Genomic DNA, 24,813 nt, shown 5'->3' with positions numbered 1-24,813 from the left:
CTCCCTATTCCCACCCTTGTCCCATCTTCTTCACCTTGGCAAGTTTCCACTTGTCCTTTAAGACTCCATTGCAGGCAAGATCTCACCTAGAATGTCTTTCCCGATATTCCCAGAATAGATTAGATATCCCTCCTCTATACTCCTATAGTAACAAGCACACACTTTCCACATGCTTATGACACTGTATCGAAATTACTTAGCTTCTTACTCATCTTTCTGTATAATATGCTTAGCAGATGATGAACAAATGTTACTGAATTGACTTCTTTAGTCTGCTAAACTGATAGACATTTACACAGCAATCTCTGCTGTGAGAATCTAGAAAACTGAAAATAAAAATTAAACTAATTTTAAATAACAGGTGTTGGCCAGGATGTGTAGAAAAAGGAACCCTCATGCACTACTGGTAGAAATGTAAATTGGTATAGCCACTGTGGAAAATAATATGGAAGTTCCTCAAAAAATTAAAAATAGAAATAGCATATGATCCAGTAATTCCACTACTGGGTATTTACTCAAAAGGAAACAGTAATTTAAAAAGATATGTACACTCCTATATTTACCGCAGCATTATTTAAAATAGCCAAGTATGTATGCAACCCAAGTGCACATTGACAGATGAGTGGATAAAAAAGATGTAGAGTGTACATACATACACACACAGGAATATTACTCAGCCAGCCATAAAGAAAGGATGAGATCTTTTCATTTGCAACAACACAGATGGACCTAGAAGGTATTATGCTAAATGCAGCAAGTCAGAAGTCAGAGAAAGATAGATATCATATGATTTCACTTATATGTGAGATCTAAAAAACAAAACAAATGAACAAACAAAAAGCAAAAACAGACCCATAAATACAAAGAACAAATTGGTGGCTGCCAATGAGGTGGGGGGGAGAGGGAGATATGAAGTTATGGAATGAATAAACTCACAGAGATAAAAGGTACAGCATAGAGAATATAGTCAATGGTATTATAATAGTATTATATGGTGACAGAAGGTAGTTACACTTGGAATGAGCATATGTGTTATGTATGCTTGCTGAATCACTATATTGTACATCTGAAACTAACGTAACAATCTGTATCAACTGTAGTTCAATTAAATAATAAATAGAATAGAATAAATACTAAGCTAATCTTCACTAAGTCTCTATTTTAAGATTAGATCACATTCCGTTTCTCTGTGCTCATACTGATAGGTACCAGTTTCATGAAACAAGTAAGATCCCCTTAGCAGACAACTCATGTCAGAAATGGGTCTATGTCAGAAATGGGTCACTTTATATAACTAATCATGGAGAAGACTTTTTCTTTTCTTCTTTGATAGAACTTTGATGTTTTTGAACAGTTAGACTTCAACATTCAGAGACATTAAAAGCAAGCTGCTACCTCAGATTAGTAAAAAGACATCAGCCATGTAAGTTAGTCCATATTCCATGCGCCACAAGAGAGTTGGGCTCTACCCAATGATACCACAGTTACTAATACATGTCAACTAGCACCATCTTTAAAAATGTGGTCCCCATGTCTGTATGTTTAAACCAATACCAAATACCCAGGTCAGTATCACTAATAGGTATAATATTCTACACAGAGTGATAGTTAATGTCAATGAATTACTGACCAAATCACTTAGTTAAAATATATCTAGGTATTCAACAATAGAACAAAAGGAATAAAAGCAATACAAATATTCCCACTGAAATAAAGTATTTGTTTTATTCAATAACCTATCATTATAAAGTTTTCAGATAATTAGAAATTTCTGTCTTAAAATAAATAACCAGCCTGAAATTCTATTCTTTCACAGCAACTCTCAGTATTTCCTAGCTTAAAATGCTGAATGGAAAAAGTACTCACTTAAAAGGAACATCCTAAAAAAAAAAAAAAAAAAAAAAAAAGGAACATCCTTCCATTAGTGAGTTAAATGAGGCTAATGCAACAAGTTACCTAGGCATACCTATTTTGCATGTATCTTCTAATGTACCGAGAGAAGGCTACTGGGCAAAGAGAGTCTTTTTTATGGCACATTGATCCTCTAATGAGACACCTTTCTATTCTAAGGAAGCCAGGCTGGGTATGAATGAAATGAAAATGCAGTGTCAATTCCTTGAGAGCTTTATGGCAGGAAAGAAGTACATAAATGAAACACTCCTAAAACTATAAGGAGAAGTCCTAAAACTTCTAAACATAAGATGAAAACACAAGCTATGTGATCCAGATATGACTAGTATCACTTTGACCAACAATCACAAATTCCTGATAAAGCACCTCAAAAATAAGTACCTCTGCTTTTCTCCAAAACTAGAAAGGCAATATTAAATAATTGACAGTGTGTGTGTATATATATATTATATAGAATATACTTTAATAATGCCATCAAAGTTGTTTTAGCTACACTGTGCCTCCTACCTACATGCCTACATACTTGTATTTCTGGCCTGGATTTCAGCTAAACTCTTTGTAAATTTAACATGTTTTAAAAGAAGATAGCTTTTCAAGGATCATATGGAAACACTCATTTCTAACGAAAAAGAAGAAAATACTTAGCAACCAACCAGCTTTAACTTATTTTTCTGAATGACATCTTTGTTTTCTTTTTGGTACACCTCCATTTTCTTTTTGGTGTTGTCCAAATCCACATTGTTGGTCAAGTTGAAAACTGCATCAAATAGGAAACAATGACAGGAAATATAGTTTTAATATAAACCTTGAGTAGCAAATAAAAAAGAATTCATCACAGTGAGTTAATTAATTAAAAAAACACATTTAATTAAGTAATTAAATAAATTAAGTAATTCATCAGATTATCATTATTTACAGCTCTATTTATGTCTTTTTACCCACTACTCATTTTAGAGGCTAATTCTAGTTCAGCAACTATGTTTTCAAAAGCAAGTGAACCTTAAGACTGTCAGACTACCACACATAATATCTAAATCTCTGAATCACCATAGAAAACCTAAGATATGTGCTTGCCATAATATTAGATTTGATTTTTATAGTCCCCAGTGTAACTTTAAAATATAAAAAAGATTTAAATTTTTTAAGTAAAAAGAGTACGTCTGGGATCCACTATACTGGTCAGAATCAACACTGAAAAGAATCTGTGCTCCATAAACAGAAAAAGTATCCAAAAGAATAAAAAATATTCTATATTTGTGTAATTTACAGCAAACAAAAACAAGGTTTTTTTAAAGATTTTATTTATTTGAGAGAGAGAGCATGAGTAAGGGGAGAGGGGGAAAGGGAGAGAGAGAGAGAGAGAGGGAGAAAGAGAGAGAGAGAGAGAGAGAGAGAAGAGAAGCAGACTCCCCACTGAGCAGGGAGCCCAACACAGGGCTGGATCCGAGAATCCTGGGATCACAACCTGAGCTGAAGGCAAATGCTTAACTGAGTCACTGACGTATGTTCAAAAAAGTGACAAATTTCAATGAGTTAGAATTTTTTATAATTTTTTAATTAATTTTTAAATAATTTTACAATTTTATAGAAGTCCAACTCAAAATAATGCCTTATTCCCTTTTAAGTTTACATATAGAGATCAGTCACTATGATACTTTGAATAACAACCAAAAATACCTCTTTTGGTATATACAAATTCATATTATAAAGTACCAATCCACAACCCCACCCCTTACAGTGTTTGCACCAGCCTGCAAAAGAAAAATCTGTATCATTAAGACTCTCCTATTCCATAACTCAATTCAGACCTCCTTTGGGTTCCTTTGTAATCTTTCTCCATCCATTATTAGCCATTCTATCCCTTCTCCAATTACTTATCTTTACTTCCTGCTTGTTCTATAAACAGGTTTGAGCTACCCTAAATAATTATGCTAAAAGCCATGTTTTAACAGATTCCTTCCTCATCTCACTCCTTCCTTTAACCAACTCCAATAGGTCCTAGCCTTTCTTCTTTACTTGTTCTCTGTTCTTTTTCTTCTTATTTGAATATATAGTTGACACACAATGTTATATCAGCTTCAGGTTTACAACATAGTGATTCAACAACTATAGGTTATGTTATGCTCACCACAACTGAAGTTACCATGGGTCACAATACAACCTGATTACACACCACTGACTATATTCCCTATGCTGTACTTATTTCCCTACGGCTTATTCATTCCATAACTCAAAGCCTGTTATCTCCTACTCCCTTTCACCCACGTTGCACAGCCCCTCACCATCTCCCCCACTGACAATGATCAGTTTGTTCTCCATATTTATAGGTCTGTTTGACTTTGTGTTTGTCTATTCATTTGTTTGTTTTTTTACATTTCACATATAAGTGAAAGCATATGGTATTCTCCTAAGGCAAGGGAAACAAAAGCCAAAATATACTATTAGTATTCCATCATAAAACAAAAAGCCTTTTGCACAGTAAAGAAAACCAACAACAAAACAAAAAGGAAACCTGTTGAACAGAAAAGATATCTGCAATGATACACCTGATAAGGGGTTAATATATAAAATATATAAAGAACTGATACAACAATGCCAAAAAAATATAAATAATCCAATTAAAAAGTAGAGGACCTGAATAAACAGGGTTTCCAAGGAAGACATACAAATGGCCAACATATGCGAAATAATGCTCAACATCATTCATCTCAGGAAAATGCAAATCAAAACCACATTTTGTGAGATATCACTTATACCTGTCACAATGGCTAAACTCAAAAAAGAAATAACAAGTGTTGGCAAAGATGCAGAGAAAAAGGAACCCTAGTATACTGTTGGTGGGAATGTAAATTAATGTAGTAACTGTGGAAGACAATATGAAGGTTCTTCAAAAGAGTAAAGGTATAAATACCATATGATCCAGTTAATTCCATTACTAGGTATTTGTCCAAAGAAAAACACTAATTCAAAAAGATACATGCACCCCTATGTTTACTGCAGCATCATTTACAATAGTTAAAATGTGGAAGCAATTCACATGTCCATTAATAAAGGAATGGATAGGGAAGATGTGGTATGTACATACAATGGAATATTAGCCATAAAAAAAAGATGAGACCTTGACATTTGCAACAACATGGATGGACCTGGAAGGTGTTGCACTAAGTGAAATAAGTCAGAGAGAGAAAGTCAAACAGTTCCTAGACATTTGGATTATAGAGGTTTATAAAAATTGAAAAGTGATATTGGGAGCCCAACATAGGGTTACCTATTTTGTTGAGTAAGGCATCAAACATACTCTAAAGACCAATCTGATCCATTATTTCATTTTTATCTCCTCAAAAGGCCAATAGATTTTAGAACATCAACTTATCATAACCACTGTTAAAAACCCAAGCTCATATATAGGTATGCAGAAAACACAAAAGCAATCATCAATTCTGTTACATGCAATATTAAAGCTCTGGGAGAAATGAGAGAAACTGAGAAACAACAGGCCTCTAGCTATTTCTCTAACTTTTTTACCACAAAGTAGAAAAGAAAATACTAATGGTGGTAAACCAGGGAATGTGGCTAGGACGCAATGTAAAGCATTCCCCATAAATCACCCTCTAGCCCCAACACAAAACAAAGAAGGAGGCTCAAAACTAGCAACTGCTCTTAGAAAGTCAACCGTGATCCATTTGTTAATAGAGTGTGATTCTGCAGTCTTTGCCAATCACTCATAATTTACTCCTTGTATTGAGCCACCAAATCCAATAATCTTTTACAACCTCTATCATCCTCAATATCTATGCCTACTTAATAATATTGATCACTTATTTATCCTTAGGCACTTCCCTCTTTTAACTAAGTTAATACATTTTCCTGATCTCTCTCTACTACTCCAGCAACTCTTTCCTATTTCTACCTTTTTCTACCTATTTCTACCTCTGGCTCTTCTTAGTCTCTAAGTAATCTGTATGATTATGGCTTTTGCTCTCTTTCCTCCCTCTATATTCTTTCAGCAATCTCATCACTTCCCATAGTTTCAACCAAATAAATGCCAAGAAAAGCTGACACTATCTCAAAGTGCATTTCAGAAAAGCAAACACATAATTATCTCCAAATTTGTTCCTGTATCTGTTCCTGTATCTGTTATGATTATCATGCTAAACCACCAAGATTTAACACATGATTCATCTGATCCACTCTCCTTTGCATTCTACAAGCACTAGTAGCCAAATCCTATAGATTCTACCACCAAAACTCTCCTTAAATATGCCCTTATTCTCAAAGTGCCCTGACAATACATCAAGCTGAAATGTATTTCTCCCTGGATAATTTATAATAATCTCTGACTTAATTTCCTATCTCCAGAATCTTTGCATCTGACTCTATACTCTAACCCAATCAATAATATACAATGCTGAAGCACACTTCTAATCACCTTGCACCTCTACCACCCTATAGTTCTTTCATCCCTTCTGCCTTTCCTCTTTTTACTAGGGAAAATACACACACAAACACACACACACACACACACACACACACACACACTTTTAGAATTCAGAACCCTTTACAATCTAGCTATACCATTTTTCTCTCTCCTAAATAAAGACCTCTCTTGAAAGTAGACAGTCTGCATTTCCCAAATGCCCCCTACATTTCCTATTCCAGTTCCTCTGATCACACCATTCTGCCTAGAATACCTTATCACCATTCCTACTACTGAAACTATACCCAATCTTTATTTTTTTTAAAGATTTTATTTATTTATTTATTTATTTATTTATTTATTTATTTATTTATTTCTAGAGACACAGAGAGAGAGAGAGAGAGGCAGAGACACAGGCAGAGGGAGAAGCAGGCTCCATGCAGAGAGCCCGACATAGGACTCGATCCAGGGTCTCCAGGATCACGCCCGGGGCTGCAGGCGGCGCTAAACTGCTGCGCGCCACCGGGGCTGCCCTATACCCAATCTTTAAATGTTTATCCAAATACTGCCTTTTCAATGACATTTCCCTGACTTCCCTAACTAGAAATAACTTCCTTTTCTTACAAATGTTAAAAACATTATTTACAGCTCATAAAGAAATCTTTCTACTTCATTTAATCTGTATACACATACACAGCACTCTTTACTCACACTTCATCTTGCACTCAAAGATCATATTTTATATAATCTTTGTATCATCCAAACATAAAGAAAAGAAGAAAGGAAAGGAGTAAAGAATTCAATGATTATCTATTCAGTTCCCACCACTACGTGCTGTGAGCATACAAAGATTTTCCTATTTTCAAAGACTAAAGAGCTCTCATTAGGGAGATCAACCCTAAACACATAAACTGAAGTAATAATATAGGACACTACATGATCAAGTGAAAAAAGGGAAGAACTAAAAGTATCCTTGCTTTATGCATCAAATATTATCTAGCACTGTACTGGTTGCTGAATTAAGTATTTATTAAGAGAATAAACTGTCCTTCCTTTTAATGGAATCAGCTACCAATTAACCCTACTAAAACAAAGTTCTGATTATGTCATTGAGTCATGAGTTACTCAGTTCACTCACTGCTTCTGTATTCACACTGTCTTGAAAAAGGAAAATCCAATCTTATCTCCCATTGCTTTTTCCTCTCTACTCTGTGAATTTTGCAGATTCCTCAGTGCTTCTTCAAGAACCAATGGAAAGAAATATTAAGCAATTCCAACCAGAGAGGCTCTGCTTCATTTGTTTGCTTGAAGTGATCTCCTCAAAACTTTGCTTGAAGAATACACTCTACACTGTGTATCAAGTATCTACGAAGTACATATGACAGGCACTATGTCCAGCATTTGACCTAATTACATCACTTAAAACTCCCAATAACCTTTTGAGATAGGTACTTCTGTTAGTCATACTTTACAGATAAGATTTCAAGACATTAAATAACTACATCCAAGTTATACAGCCAGTAAATGTTGTAACCAGGATTTTAACATAAACTACCTGACTCCAAAGCCTGAACTTTTATCTACAACACTAGTTGTACTGTTTCTCTCAATGTCTGGAGAACACTAATAACACAGTTCAGCTCTTCCTCTGCACCTGTACAGGCTCTGTACTTTCCTACCTCCATACTTATGATCGTACTGCACCCAGAGGATCCATATCTTAGTACCAACATGAACCTAGAACAACTGTGGTTATCCATATCTGACTCACTCTATACCCAATTGAATCACCAGCTCTTCTTTATAATTCACTTTGCAAGTACAATCTTTCTATCCCTGAATGTCCACAATGTATTGCTTAATATCAAGCTGGTGCCACTTATCTAGTTTCTACCCTATAAAATTATTTTCAATGTACATATCTATTTGACCCAATAGAGTGTTCCTTGAGGGCAGATTCTAGGTATGATTCATCTTTATCACTCCCAGAACTTCAATAAAAGATTTCCAAAACATACCCATTAAAATGACCAAAATCCAATACACTTGACAACACCAAATGCTGACATAGATACGGAGGAACAGGAATTCTCATTCACTGCAGCAGGAACGCAAAATGACACAACACTTTGAAAGACAGTTTGTTTCTTACAAAATGAAACATATTCTTACCATTTTATCCAACAATCACACTTCTTGGTATTAATCCAAAGGAACTGAAAACGATGTCCACACAAAAACCTGTACACAAATGTTCACAGCAGCTCTCTTCTCAAATGCCAAAGCACAGAAGCAACCAAGATGTCCTTCAATAGTTTAATGGATAAATTGTGGTACATCCAGACAACGAACTATTATTCAGCATTAAATTGAAACGAGCAATCAAATCATGAAAAGACATGGAGGAATCTTAAATATTAGTACTAAGTCAAAGAAGCCAATTTGAGAAGGTTATATACCATATGGTTCCAACCACATGACAGTCTAAAAAAAGTAAAGACAGAAAAAGATCAATGGTTGCCAGAAGTTAGGGGAGGAAGAAGTGACAAATAAGCAGAGCACAGAGGAATTTTAGGGCAATGAAACTATTCTGTATAATACCATAATTGTGGATATATGTCATTACATATTTCTCCAAACCCATAAAATATACAACATAAAGAATAAACTCTCAAACTATAGTCTTTGGGCAATAATGATATGTCAATGTAGGTTTATCAATTATAACAAATTTATCACTTTGTTGGGGTGATGTTGGTAGCAGGAAGTCTGTGCATTTGTGGGGCAGGTGATATATGGGAACTCTGTATTTTCCACTTAATTTTGCTATAACTCTAAAACTGCTCTAAAAATAGTCTATTTAAAAAAAAAAAGAATTTCCCATCTGGTAAGAGATCAAGAAATACTTGTTGAATTAGCATAAGAGGAAAAATAAATAAACCAATGTTAGCACTTATAATTATCTCTATAATTATAGATTTAGTTAAAATGATCTTTATAATTACAGAATGGCAAAGCAAGTAGATATAAAGTACAGGAAAAAAATTATCTTGGTTTCTTTTGGTTATAAATCTGAAAGGTAAAGGTAATCAAATTGATATTCTATATTGAATTCTAATAGAATATGTAGAGCAGTTTAAAAAAAAGTTTATCAGAAAGGTAGACAGTGTAGTATTGATTTAAATTTTCTATTAAGTAGAATCCAGAAATAGGTAAAGTTGAATTATAAGTGAAATTTATCTGTATACAACTTCTTTTATGCTTATTAAAAACTTTATGATCAATTCCAATAAAATTAAAATAACCAATTTATTTCATTTTTTCATTTAGAAAGCCAAGGTAATAGCAACATAATAGACATAAATTTATAATCATAAAAAATACAAATTGCTTCCTTTAAAAAGAAAAAAAAAGTTTTTTTAAAAAGTAAAGTACTATTTTAAAAACTTTTTAGATTAAGTCTCACACATGCTATAATGAATCAGGTTGATATAACAGTCTCAAAGAAAAAAAGAGTACAAGACAATTTTCTATAACAATCATTTGCCCCTTTATCTGGTTGCTGGCTTAGCTCAGATGTTGACCTGCCTTTAGTCAAGTATTAAAAGGCAACAAAAAACCTATTGTATTTTCTGAAAGATTTAATGTTATTTAAAGTACAATTTTGAAGTCTTTTTGACATCCAAAATTTATAATTAAAGCCCTTAGGACTTTCTCACCCTTTCAAAATAAGCATACCCTGAACCAAGAGAATAATCTATTTATTATAAAACTAAGAACAAACCTTTGAGATAATCCCTGGGGCCAAAAGGAACAAGAATTTTTATGTTTAGATTGTCATAACCACAGAAAGGAGCCTATTGTTAATGCTATAAGAAAGTTCATCTTCATGTGTACCCCTTCTATTGTAATTTTATGCCATTATTCAAAATTACAGTATTTTAAAGCTTTTATATTTGTGATGTTGAAAGGATTCAAAATGAAATTTATTTAACCAAATGACCAACTCCCAATTTCTAAATCCTCACATAGATTCCTTAGCCACCCTACTAACTCTATTCCTCTCACTCTAGGCTTAAGCATCTTCAATAGCACCCTTTGACCTTCATTACTGAGTTTAATTTTCTTTAAGGTCCTTCAAAATATGGCCCCACTCTGCTGCTTTTTCTGTCATCTCCTACTATTTCCCCAGTTAGCACCCCACATTCTAGACTCAGACTAGTAACTACTCTGAGACTAGTACGAACTTTCATGGACTCTGAGAGTCAGAAAACTCTATGTTCAAAATTTGGCTTCATTATTTACTAGCAATGTAATCCTGAGTACAACATTTAAGTGCTCTTTACCTACTCTCTGTATGCAAAATAGGGATAAAAATGTTTATCTCAGAGTTGTAAAAATTATACGATAATGTGAGCACTGGCACGTAGCAGGTGCCCATTAAATTAACATTTTATACTTTTGATTAATGCAGCGATAGCCAGATATCACAGGCATTGAATTAATCATCTTTGAAAGGATGAATAAAACACAAAATAGACAGCTACTGAAACAAGATTTTAAAAGGAAGTTTTATTTATATCCTAACAATTAAAACAATGACATACAACTAAGTGGTGGAGCCATACCCTAACAAAACGTAAAAGAGCTAAAACTAGTCTTTCCCTCATTGCTTCACTCTCCACCTAACAAAACAATAAAAAAATACTAATACTACCTGTTCTCCAGCTTTTATTTTCTTAATACCATACGACTGCTACTGCTTAAGGTCATGAATTTTCACTCATCCCTGTCTGCTCTTTCTACTTCATCTCCTGTATCAAATTAGTCCTTGAATATTCTGTCTAAACATCCCTTTATCTATTCCACCCCCCACTACCTACTCTAAGTTCTCATTATTTCTCGTCCAAATTGTTGTAATGGCCCCTTAAAAATGTTACGCAGACTCTAGGATCTCCTGTCAATATTTCACATCATTATCACACTACCTTGCTGGCTCACTATTGACCACAGAATAAAATCTTACCCTGATAGCCTAGCATGCAAAGTTCTCATTAACCCAGGTTTAGTCTCTTTCTTAAGCCTCATTTCTAGTCATTCTCCATTTTCTACTTCCTATAACATTATTATTTGCTCATTCTCCAACATATTCAATACCCTGTATCTCTGTAATTTTGTCTTTTGCTAGAAATGTTCTTCCATCCTCTTCCCACCTGGTAAACTCCTATTCTATCTTTTAAGGTCAAATTCAAATATGACCTCTTCTCTGATCAAACTATACTTCTATTCCTCAATGTTGGAATAATTGTTTTGTTATCTGTATTCTCATAATACTATACAAATAAATGTCTATACTACTTTCACATTATATTATAGTTACTAGTTTACAAAATTATTTCCTTCTTTAGAGTCTGAACCTACTGAAGGCAAAGATCATATATGCCCAGCAAGTAAAGTGCACATATAACAGTTAGTATTTGCTAAACTGAGCTGAAGTTCAGAAAATAAACCCTAAGTCCAAGAGGCTAGGCCCCAAACTTCATCAATATTTTCTAATACAATCAGAACTGTTCTATGTTCAACATGATCAAAATTAGTAGCTGATTACTTACGTCTGTTAAGGGAGGGAAACACACATACATACTCCTTAAATACTTTAACTTAAAACATATACACTAAGTGTACAGTCATTCTCTAACTTAATGACATACAATGAATGTCTAGCCTTTAATTAGTTTAATTGCTTCTTTCTTGTATAAATCATACTTGCCATCTATATTGTTCAGTTTCCATTTTCTAAAATGGAATAAGAACTTGAGAAGCAGAATCCTTCAGAAGGTATGCACTTTTTTCCTAACCATATAAACTACTTAATAAAATTACATAATTACAAAAACAAGTACAAAAGAAGGCTTTTTTACCAATGCCAACAACTCTCAGCATATAAGTGAACTGGTGGGGATCCCTGGGTGGCTCAGTGGTTTAGCGTCTGCCTTCGGCCCACGGCATGATCCTGGAGTCCTGGGATCGAGTCCTACGTCAGGCTTCTGCATGGAACCTGCTTCTTCCTCTGCCTGTGTCTCTGCCTGCCCCTCTCTCTCTCTCTCTATCTCTAATGAATAAATAAATAAAAATCTTCTAAATAAATAAATGGTAAGATAAGTACAGAGATATACTTGAGAACATCTTCTAACAAACAAGGTTCATCAGGTATTCATTATGCTTTTGGCTTCAATCAGCAAATTTTATGGAAGGTACATTTTAGGTACATTTTAACTCCGTTACCCCAATGGGTCAAATAAGTGGAGGTAGGTAAGAATGCTTCAACATAACTGCAACTGAAGATAGTCCCTCATGAATATACATGATAGCAGAATCACTTTCAACTTAAATGCTCTGAGCCACTGTTTTCTTATCTGGTAAAAAGGAAAGGACTATATACGGTACAGCTGTAATATCCAGACTTGCTCTTACTGGTCAATCCTGGCTCCTGCTTCTGAACATAATATGGTCTTACCTATGGTCCCCCAACTGTTCTTATCTTCAAACTAATTCATCTTGTAGAAAAAATATACATTTTTAAAAATAATGGTTGAACCAGAACCTTATTTTAGAATCAAGATCCCTACCTCCCTTACCCACCTTCTTTGTCCATTGGTTTTTTTGTGTTTTTTTTTTTCTAAGATTTTATTTATTTATTCATGACACAGAGAGAGAGAGAGAGGCAGAGAGGCAGGCTCCATGCAGGGACCCCAACATGGGACTCAATCTCCGGTCTCCAGATCACACCCTGGGCTGAAGGCAGCGCTAAACCGCTGAACCACCAGGGCTGCCCACCTACCAACCAGACTCTTAATTAATCACATTGCCTTTAGAATAAACATGAGCTAGATTTCCTCCTGCTTACTACCCAACTGCCTATTCTATACTTATTACCTATGTACAGCCAGATTTCTACACTTGCCCAATTCTTTAAAATTTCTTCTGGTTTTAAAAAAAATAAGTTTCTTCTGGTTTACCTTCTCAGTCTACATCCTAACTTTTCTACTTTGCCTAGGCACTCCCAATTCTACCACTTTTTCAATTAAAATTCAAACCACTGATGGTTGTTCAGATAATACATAGAGCGCAATGAATAAAATTAGAATGAAAAAACAATGGCTCCAAGGCACTAAAAGATCCCATAAAAAGCTTAATTTATAGTCTGTACACGTTATTTGCTATGACATGACAAATGAACTTAGATATTTAAGAAAAATTTCAGTAACAGTAAAATAAAAAGATTCTCTGGGTTTTTCCTCACTTAATAAAGAAGTTTTAATGGCATTAGAATACTCCATTGCTCAAGAGTTTAAGTTTTCTAAAAACTTTCCATATATAAACCTCCTTCTAAAGAAAGATCAAGCTGTTATATTTATATTTTAAATATGAAATAATAGAAGTATAGCTTAGCTATACTAGGTTTGAGAGAAGAATAAAAAAGATGATTTGTTCAATTCTCTAAATCTCATTCTTATTTTCACAGTCTGTAATTTCTGTATCATTTCCAAACCAAGTATAGTAATAATTATGGCAGCTATAAAAAACATTAATTTTTTTCATTGATGTAAGACAACTTCCAGGCTTTTTAACATCTCTGAAATCTTATTTAAGAAAGCAAAAATAATTCTTTCTTTTGATGAACATGATTTTGACTAATCACTAAAGAAAAAGCATTAAGATTACTCTAACCTCTGATTCTAGGAGAATACTGAATAAAAGAATGCCACTTCAATAGTCAACTACTTCAAATTATTTTCAAACTGCTATATGCACAGAGACATATATGATAAACATATGACTTTAGTCACCATAGACACAGATAAATATTTTTTAAAAGAAATCTGTGTACTTTTTCCTTGTGTTGATTCTAATACCTCATCAACATACAGATGATATATACAGATTCAGCCTTTCTTTGCAGCTATAGTGATATTATTTTTCCTGAGACAAAATGTTTACTACTTAAGTATGTCCTTTTCTTAAGTATGCCTTCAATTTAACATGATTCAAGTACAACAGCAAGTTAATAGGTAAAACACCAGTTATCACAACAAAACTTGTTATAAATTTTATGTGAAATGTTTATCTTTTATCTAAGAGATAAAAGCATACAGGGTAACACACCAAAAGTACAAGCATCAAAAACATACCAATTTCTTCCACTTCTTCCAGGAAATCATTATATTCTCTTAGACTAGGAAAGTCTTCTTCTCTTTTATTGTATCTTTAAGAGAAGAAAAAAATGAACATATCACATATCTCTTGCTTTATATATTATCTAATTTGTATCTTCTTATTTTTTCATGATACACAGAAAAGGGTTGCTTACTGTATAAAACAGTTTTCCTGACATCATGTTTATAACTAGAACAAGAATGCTGTTCTTATATTCTTATGACAATAGAGAAGGAACAGAATCAAGAGAGAATGATAAAATATGTTAAATCCTTCTAAAACTTCAGGAAAAGAAAGAAAAAGAAATTAGGAGCCTGATTTACTTCTTATAAAGATTTGATAATTTTCAGAAAGGTAAAAATTAATTCAAAAAAACACCTTCCTATTTTTCATGAAAATTATAGTCTAAAGCATACTAAAGACCAGGAAATTCTGTAAATATTGTAATGTATCTGTGAAGAATTACAAAACTACAATGGATCACAATTAAAAAAAAAAAAAAAAGAATCTAAAAGACTATCTCCCAGAAGCAATACAAATAATAAAAGACACTTAGGACACTGATAAAATAACACAGGTTAAGCACCTAGAAAGATGTTGCTAAAACACTGGTGACCTAGGAGGCACCTGGTTAGCAAAATCAGCTGGGGGTCCAACTCTCAGTTTTGGCACATGTCACCATCTCAGGGTCGTGAGATTAAGCCCCAAGTGAGGCTCCACGCTGAGCAGAGTCTGCTTGAGATTCTCTCTCCCTCTACCTATCCCTTCCGCTTCTGCTCTTGTGTACACACTCGCTCACTCTCTCAAATAAATAAATAAATCTTTACAACACTGGTGACCTAGAGACGCCTGAGTGGTTCAGTCAGTCGGCTGAACGTCTGCCTTCAGCTCAGGTCATGAACCCAGGGTCCTGGGATCAAGCCCAGAGCACAAGGCCCCCTGCTTCACGGGCTCCTGCTTCTCCCTTTCCCTCTGCCTGTTTCTTCCCGTTTGTGTTCACTCTCTCTGTCAAATAAATAAATAAAATCTTTGAAAACAAATAAATAAAATACCAGTGACCTAAGTTGAAACATATACCACTAAAAAATATATTATAATAATAATACATTAAATTTATATATTCCTTAAACTTCAAAAACAATAAGGTATCCTTTTTAATAAAAGGACAGATAAAACTCAAAACTATTCACAGAGTAAAAACTAAATTATAAATGAAAATGACAATATTAAAAATAGATACATTATACAAACACAGATAAATATAAAAATAAATTACAGCTAACACATTATTTTCTCTAACAGCCTTCAAATCTCAACTTAAATGAGATACCTTTCACAGGCCTCACCTGGCATCAATGACCCACACCAACACTCAGTCACTAACTTCAGAATATTCTTCTCAATTTATAATTACACAGTTGTTTAGTTTGCCTGTTTTATTATCTATCTCCATACTATCCTACACTACTATACTGTAAGTCTTATGAGGGCAAAGTTCATAGTTATGTCACTCATTTCATACCTAGTTATGCATAACACAGCTTTTGCACACAGTGAGTACTAATATATGTTAACTAAAGTAAAAAATGAATAGTGAATAAACAAACTGTAAAACCATCCATCAAAAGGATCTACTCTTCTCTAACAAAGGTTAGATAAATATTCTCTAAGAACTTAATAAATTTCTGTTCAACAAATGCATATATGAACTTATTCACTTGCCAAACTGTATTTCCATCAGTAAATAATTATAGCAATTATTGAAATAATACTTAAAGTCTTCGTATACTGAATCATTCAAATAATAATACTTACATTTTTAGCACTTTTTTCCGAATCTCAACCTCCTTGTCCACAGTAGGATCTTCAAAGAGTTGTACCCTGAAGTTGCTCTTTCTAAGTGGAGTGCCACACTCAGGACAGTTTCCAGCTCCTCTCATAAACAGTAAATCCACGCAACTTTCACACCTATAAGGAGAAAATACAAGGTAACCAGTAAGCCAGTACTCAAATCCACAACAATTCTGTATATAGTTAACCTTTTTTTGTTGTTTTGGTGGTTTTTTATTTGGGTGTGTTTATCTGGCAGGAGAGGAGAAATAGGAAAAATAATCACTGCTATTTAAGTCTCATACAAAAAAACCTTTGAGATAATATTTATTTTCATTTAGAGCTTACTTTTCAGACATAGTATCCCAAGGGATACAAGTTTCATTTTACAAATTAAATTTACAAATTAAAACAAATCGGCCGAGGCTAGGCAGATTCTGAGATAGCAGGATAGGGAAAAGTCAAAGAGGCATGTAAAAGAGTGGTCTATGGTCACCTCCATTCTTAGTACAGTAACACTCTTAGACTGAGGCAAGAAAAGCCTCGGCCAAAGGCCTACACTTTAAAGAAGTCTGCATTCCAAATCACTAAAACAAAGGCTTATTTTTTCTCTTCCAGCCTTGTAAGGAAGTTTTTTTGAAAGTTCAGTAAGCAATTGAGCAAATGGGAATTACAAGGGAAAGATGCTAGCTGAAAGAGGTCTTCCTTGCCCCAACCCCACAATGCCCCAGGCCAAAGGAGAAGGAATGGATGGTGTGCGCCCCAGTATCTACGGACAAAGGAGAAAATCACCACAGCCGTGCCCTGAGAAATCAAAGAAGGTATGGTTCCTCATAAAATCTTTAATCAGTTAAAGTTTACTGCCCCAAATCCACCAAAAGGACTGCCTAAGAAAGCCAAGTTTTCCAGATGTGTCCCTTCCCTCTTCTCTTCTTGAGAAGTGTAATTTGGGGAAGAGAATTTCCTGGAAGTCTTAAGTTGGAAAAACAAGGACCTGGAGAGGTTAACCTCTGTGTACTGGATCCCTAGGGACTTGACAGGATCAGTTCACACTGTTTTGATGGGTCCAGGCACACTAACCATTCCTGCCCTAAGACATCCATGCTACAAGTAGAAAGGCTGGCTAGAAAAAAAAAAAAACAGCTCCTTTAGCCTCTGGGGCTTGAGAATGCAGACCTGGGAAGAAAGTGGACAGCATGGAATCTCAATATTGTGCCAAAGATGTAGCCTGATTCTTAATCAATATTTAAACATTTTGATATGTAGCCCTCCAGTTGTGATCTTGCCCAACTCCACATACATTAAGGCTATACCAGCCCTAATCACTCCTTTCTTAGTATTATCTGAAATTATTTATGTGTTGATTTTCTGTAACCTCTATGAGGATGCAGGATGTATTTATATTTCATGAGAGCAGGAATCTGGCCTACATTGTTCTCTATCCCCAGTGCCTGACAGATGGTAAATACTCAATAAGCTATACATAAAAAAAAATAAAATAAAAAAATAAAATAAAATAAAAAAAGAATATAAGAGCGGAAAAGAGAAATTCTAATGAATAAGGGAAATGTTTATTTCTTCCAGGTATGTAACTGACTTGTGGAATAAGCTAAATGAGAAGAGTGATACAGAGAAATAAGAATCTTTAAGATTGGTTATTAGTAAAATAATAACATTGACCTTTACTAACAATAACATTGACCTTTATATATTTCTCTTAACACTGTTACCAAATATTAGAGGGGGAAAAAAATTCCTAAGAGAACACAGATCACATTTGTCATTATCAAGATCAACAAAACCCCAGAAAATTCACTTTAGGATTTGAAAGATTTCAAGTGGTGCACTTCTCCTAATCTTTATGGTTAGAGAAAATGAAATCTAACTCCAGAAGTTGAAAATGAGCAAACTTTAAAACTACATTGATGGGGCACTTGGGTGGCTCAGTTGGTTGAATACATGCCTTCGGCTCTGGTCATGATCTCAAGGTCCTGAAAACAAGCCCCGAACTGGACTCTCTTGCTCAGCGAAAAGTATGCTTGTCCCTCTCACTCTCCCTGCGTGTGTGTTCTCTCTCTGGCTCTCTCTTGCTCTCGCTTTCTCTCTCAAATAAATACAAATCTTAAAAAAAAAAAAAAAAAAGACTACACTAACTAGGGGTGCCTGGGTGGCTGAGTCGGTTGAGCCTCTAACTCTTGGTTTTGACTCACGCCATAATCTCAGGGCTGTGGGTTGAGCCCCAGGTTGGGCTCCTAGCTGAACTGGAGTTGACTTGGGATTCTCTCTCCTCTTGCCCTGTCTTCCTCCTTTTCATGTGTTCCCGAGTGCACGCTCACTCTCTCTAAAATAAATAAATCTCGGGATCCCTGGGTGGCGCAGCGGTTTGGCGCCTGCCTTTGGCCCAGGGCGCGATCCTGGAGACCCGGGATCGAATCCCACGTCGGGCTCCTGGTGCATGGAGCCTGCTTCTCCCTCTGCCTGTGTCTCTGCCTCTCTCTCTCTCTCTCTCTGTGACTATCATAAATAAATAAAAATTAAAAAAAAATAAATAAATAAATAAATAAATCTTTAAAAATAAATAAATAAATCTACACTGACTGGGGGTACCTGCATGGCACAGTCAGTTGAGTGACCAACCCTTGGTTTTGGCTCAGGTCATGATATCAGGCTCCAGTTTAGCCTCAAGTCCACTTGAGATTTTCTCTCCCTCTCCCTCTCCTGCTTCTGTTCAAGCTCTCTAAAATAAGTAAATCTTTTTAAAACTAAATAAAACTACACTGACTAAAGATATTTATAAGCTAGAAGCCATCTAAAATACTCAAAACTATGAAACCACAAATACTCTGTATTTCAAGGTCTTGAAGAATAGACTCAGTTGATAATTCACTTAAAAAGGTGTTACAGGGGGCACCTGGGTGGCTCAGTCAGTTAAACGTCTGCCTTTGGCTCAGGTCATGATCTAGATCTAGGTCATAGGATCAACCCCCATATCAGGCTTCCTGCTCAGCAGGGAGTCTGCTTCTCTCTCTCCCTCTGCCCCTCCCCATTGCTTGTTTTCTCTCTCTCAAATAAATCTTTATAAAAATTTTAAAAATTTAAAAAACAAGGTAATAAATACTTCTAAGAGTTATATTCCATATTCCATATATTGTTTCCACAGCCAGTTCTATATCTCTACTTTTTAAAACTTTACCTTAAATCATAAGTTCAACAGTATTTAAGAATTTTTAAAATAATTTTTTTCCTATACAACTTTTTCCCTTTCTGATTTTAACTGCTACAAGACCAAGTAACTCTTTTCTTCAAGCTCAAATATACAAGCACACAGAAAAAAACTGAAAGCTCTACTTCATTCTATTCTATGTCTCACTTCTCACCAGAAACATACTACTTTTAGAGTTAATGTGACCAATTCTACATATTTATAAAGTGCATATTTACAAAGTATTTACATTAAAACAATAAAAAAGAACAAAAGAAAAAGCTAGTAATTGTTAGTTCACTGCATCTGGCAACAGAGCAACCAAAACAGTAGTATATGGACAGTCTTTGGAACAAGAGCACAAGAAAGTTTTTCCTACAAAATCTTGTATTTCCCAGAGCACAGGAAAATTTGCTGGAAAAGCTCAAATCCTTAGTCATTACCCACTCCCAAAGACATCGTTAGTTTTCTCTTTTTTAAAAAAAACAGAATGGCGGCACACCTGGGTGGCTCAGCAGTGATCCCGGGGTCTGGGGATCAAGTCCCACATTGGGCTCCCTGCAAGGAGCCTGCTTTCCCTCTGCCTATATCTCTGCCTCTCTGTCTCTCATGAATAAATAAATAAAATCTTTAAAAATAAATAAATAAATAACAGAATGGTGCCCACCTTCTTTACTCTCTAAACAATTTATTTTTAGATTTTATTTTCTTCTACCAATATTTAACTGCTTATATTCCTTTGCAAAGATTTAACTTATTTTATTTTTTTCAAAGGAGTTATATTTCATGCAGGATTTCAATACTTATTAAAATAGATTAATTAACTTAGAAAAGGTTAAATAATCCCAAATTTTGTAATTAAAGACTTTCTTTGGAGTAATCTAGTTTTATCAGGACTTTCCATTCTTCTTCAGCTCACTGGCTTCCTGAAACAACTCAAAAGTCTATGGTCCTGGGATGCCTGGGTGGCTCGGTCAGTTGAGAGTCTGCCTTGGGTCAGGTCATGATCCCAGGATCCTGAGAGTGCCCTGCTTGGGGCTCCCTGCTCAGCAGGTAGTCTGTTTTTCCCTCTTCCTCTGTCCCCTCATCCCACTCCCATCCCACCCTGCCTCCCCCCTGGCTCATGTGCACCCACTCTCTCTCAAATAAATAAATTAAATAAAAGAAGTCTATGGTATTGAAAGATAAACGTGATAATTTCTGTTAAAGAAAAATTTTATCCCTATAATAAATTATTCCTTAAATTCATGTGTACTGAACTCTACAGGGTAAGAGCTAGGTATTACTAGGAGAATTTTTTCTCTCAAAATATGCTGCCTAATTTTTCTAAAACTTTTAAATAACTTTTCTGTGACTTAATGGTTACACTGATATGTATCACTTTATACCTAAAAGGGAATTCATAATCTATCTACTCCAGAAAAAAAACTACTGTAAAATAGTGCTTCACAATATTAAGCAAAGAATTCATCCATAAAAATAGAAGGAATAGAAGTTTTAAAACATTATAAAACACTATAAATTTCCCCTCATAGACCCTGGGAATAAAATTTATATACTCTCAAAATAAAAAAGAAAGAAATTATAGAAACCCATTTTTTCCACTTAGAACTCAAAATAAATAACTATTCAATCTTCTGTTGACTATTAGCATTTAGCATGGCAATTTACAATTAAGAAGCAAATAATATAAGGCACAAATTCAAATAGTATGTTTAAGCCCATTTTAAGCCAGAAAAATAGAGCTACATAGGAAAGAGCTAGTAATTTAGTATAGCTATGCCAAGAAAACATGAGCTTCCTCCCCACCCAACAAAAAGTAAATTATATTTTCCTTACAAACAGCAAGGACCATGGAATACACCTAACTTCCATTTTTGCCCTCTTTTCAGTAAACTCCTAAGCCAAATTTATATGCTTTGTTGAACAACATTGTATATATTTTCTAGACAAAGGTTGGAAAAGTAAGGAAAGAGGTTAGAAGAATAACATGTATTAGAAACATTATGACATAGATATGATTTTCCTTACTATAAAGACGAGGTCAAAAAACTGGTTTTAAATCATATAACTAGTAAGAATTGGCTAAGGTCTGCTTCACATTCCATATTTTCTTTCAATCTTACTTCCTACTCAAAACTTTTATAACCTAAGTAACAATCCCCAGTGTCTAACTCTAGCCCAAATATCTTTCCTGAGTTCCTAGTAGACACTGCCTATTGCACAGTTCCTCTTTGATATCCCACAAGTACATTTTTTTATTTAGAAAGATAAAGTTACCTCAAACTCAGTTATGTTCAAAACCAATATCCTTCACTCTATTAAGGATACAAAGAGAGTAACACCAACTTTGTATGTAAGGGCTCATAATATAGTGGTCAAAATAGAAAAGAAAAAATAAAACTCTATGATAAAGGTATACTCTGAATACTATCATAAGCTCTCAGCCAAAAAGCAATAGCTCAACAAATCATACTGCAAACTTTTGGCCAGTGAGTATGAACACATCACACTCCAAATGCCCCAAGCCAATAACAGTTCGAAATACACTATGCTGAATGGCATATTTCCTGAAATATGTGGCCTCTACTCTTCTGAATCCATTCTTGCTGCCACTGATGAATAGTTTTGACCTAGAATAGCCAAAAAAGCATGGAGGTGATGGTATTGGATGCTGACATCCAAGTTTTGCAAAGGCTCAAATATATGGTTGAAGAAACAGAGTGGTCAGTTAGAAATTGAAAGAAAAGTCCTCTAGCTAACTTTATGAAGGCCTTCAGAAACAATACTGCACACTGGGAGACCTGATAAACAATTATATGAATGATAAAGGAACCTGGCCACCAGGTACATGCAGAGCTTTGGAGAATTTAAAGAAAACAAATTGCCAGTAGACCAAGCCAGGAATGTAGATTTATAGAGACCATTACTCTAACTCTATATTGGGAAAGCTAAGAGCAAATTCAGTTAGTACTACGAAATCCAGAAATGCAGGTCCTACATTAAATAAGATATTCCCTTTACTTTCACAATGATTCAAAGGAACTAAATATATATTTACCTAAATAAGCAAAAATATTTGCATTATCTGAAAAAGCTATCAACAGATCCCTCCATTTTCTAACTACGTATCTATGGAAGCCATATCGTCTTCATTGATTTCAACAGAAATAACAACGTAGGTTCACTACAGAAGCAAATATCACAATCTAGCTGTCCTCTCTTAACCCAAACATCAAACGGATTTGCAAAACGTACAATGCTACTCCAAAATTTTTGTTTTGGAAAATACATTTTATAAAATAGTTACATAATATGTAATATGCTTACAATTTTTAATGAGTATGTATTTTCAAATTTTCTCAATTTTATTTTTTTAAAGATTTTATTTATTTGAGAGAGTGACAGAGCAAGCATGAACAAGGTGGTGGGGGGATGGGCAGAGGGAGAGGGAGGAGCAGACTCCCCTCTGAGCAGGGAGCCGACACGGGCTCGATCCCGGACCCCAGGATCATGACCTGAGCCGAAGGCAGATGCTTAACCACCTGAGCCACCCAGGCGCCCCTAAATTTTCTCAATTTTAATGTCCAATATGACAAATATTAACAGATACAATCGTTAGAAATAAAAGCTTTTGGGGAGTCCTCGGTAATTAAGGTTCCGAGATCAAAACCAAAATGTCTGAGAACTAGGTTACATGTGCTCAATAAAGGTTTATAAAGAAATATAATCATAGGGACGCCTGAGTGGCTTAGCGGTTGAGCATCTGCCTTTGGCTCAGGATGTGATTCTGGTCCCAGGATCGAGTTCCACATCGGGCTCCTTGTGAGAAGCCTGCTTCTCCCTCTGCCTATGCCTCTGCCTCTCTCTGTCATGAATAAATAAATAAAGTCTTTAAAAAACAAATAAATAAATAAAATCTTTAAAAAAAGAAATATAATCATAATTTAAATGTGAAGGACGAAGTGTGGAAAGGAACCATTTTGACACACTGCACTCTAGCCTTCTCAACAAGGCTTGCTCTCAGGTGAAACTAATTAACAAAAGCCTAACCAGCTGGAGTATTATTAGAGCCTAACTAAACTGGGAGATGGTAAATTACCAACGTAGTCAATTCTAACTGGGAGGAGAAGGGACACACACACAGACACACACATACACAAGCCCCTTTGAAACAATTGTGAACTTAACAGTCCAAAAGCATAGGCTCACTAAAATCCGGAGACCTAACAATAAGAGTATAGAACACTTCCCTTCCCCCTAATACCTCACCACACCTTTACTAAAAGCCTACTTAAAACAATTCTCCTACACTAAAAACCATGTCTAGTTACCAAAAAAATTACAAGCTGTACCAAAGAACACAACTGGAAGACATAGAGCAAGCTCAAAACCAAACATGACAGGGATGTTACAATTATAAAACTAGGAATATAAAACAACTATAACTAATATGCTAAGGCCTGTAACAAAGTAGACAAGATGCGAGAACATGAGCAATATAAACAGAGATGAAGAATGCCTTTGATGGCCTTATTAGTAGCCTGGACACAGCTGAGGAAACAATCTTCAAGCAAGAGGATATATCAGCAGCATCCTCAAAAACTGAAAACCAAAGAGAAAAAGGCTGAATGAACAGAATATCCAAAAACTACAAAACCACAGAACTACAGAAAGTGTTAAGATATGTGTAAATGGAATGCCAGAGAGAAGAAAGGCAGAGAAGAAATATTTGAAATAACAACTGAAAATATTCCCTATATTAACATCAGACACCAAACCAAAAGTCCAAAAAGCTCAGAGAAAACCAAGGAAGACAAATACCAAAATAAAACAAAACACTCCTAGGTATATCAATAGCAAATTACAGAAAATTAAAGATAAAAAATGATGGAAGAAGCCAGAGCAGGGAAGACAACTCACTTATAAAGGAACAAAGGTAAAGAATTTCATTCAACTTGAAAAAATACCTCCAACCTAGAATTCGCTACACTGAAAAATTACCCTTCAAAAGTGAGAAAAAAATATAGACTTTATCAAACACTGAAAAAATTTGTTGCCAATAGACCTGTCGAGTAGGAAGTGTTAAGAAATGTTCTTTAGAGAAAGAAAAATAATGGGCCAAAAACTCAGATCTATATAAAGAAAGGAAGAGCACCTGAGAAGAAATAAATGAAGGTAAAATAATAACTTTATTATTCTCATTCTAATAACTTTAGTGCAAGAATTTAAGATA

At 34.7% G+C, this 24,813-nt stretch overlaps 1 protein-coding gene and 1 long non-coding RNA gene across 7 annotated transcripts in view; one reads left to right on the top strand and one right to left on the bottom strand.

Moving 5' to 3' along the window:
- The window catches only part of MNAT1 (MNAT1 component of CDK activating kinase), a 188,283-nt gene that overhangs the window by 120,157 nt on the left and 43,313 nt on the right, over nt 1-24,813 (bottom strand). For all 6 annotated transcript variants that reach the window (XM_077909535.1, XM_077909540.1, XM_077909536.1 and 3 more), the window contains 3 exons: nt 16,361-16,513; nt 14,521-14,594; nt 2,565-2,668 (listed from right to left, as the gene is read on the bottom strand). In XM_077909535.1, coding sequence (XP_077765661.1) covers nt 2,565-2,668; nt 14,521-14,594; nt 16,361-16,513 — 331 coding nt within the window. The remainder of the gene's footprint in view (nt 1-2,564; nt 2,669-14,520; nt 14,595-16,360; nt 16,514-24,813) is intronic.
- Nucleotides 16,364-17,544, top strand: LOC144320692 (uncharacterized). Its single transcript, XR_013386304.1, has 2 exons — nt 16,364-16,533; nt 16,994-17,544. It is a non-coding gene; the product is annotated as an uncharacterized LOC144320692 (long non-coding RNA).

The sequence above is a fragment of the Canis aureus genome, chromosome 9 (assembly GCF_053574225.1).
Source record: "Canis aureus isolate CA01 chromosome 9, VMU_Caureus_v.1.0, whole genome shotgun sequence".
Lineage (NCBI taxonomy): Eukaryota > Metazoa > Chordata > Mammalia > Carnivora > Canidae > Canis > Canis aureus.
Note: the sequence above shows the minus strand (reverse complement) of the source record. Positions and strands in the feature narration are given on the sequence as shown.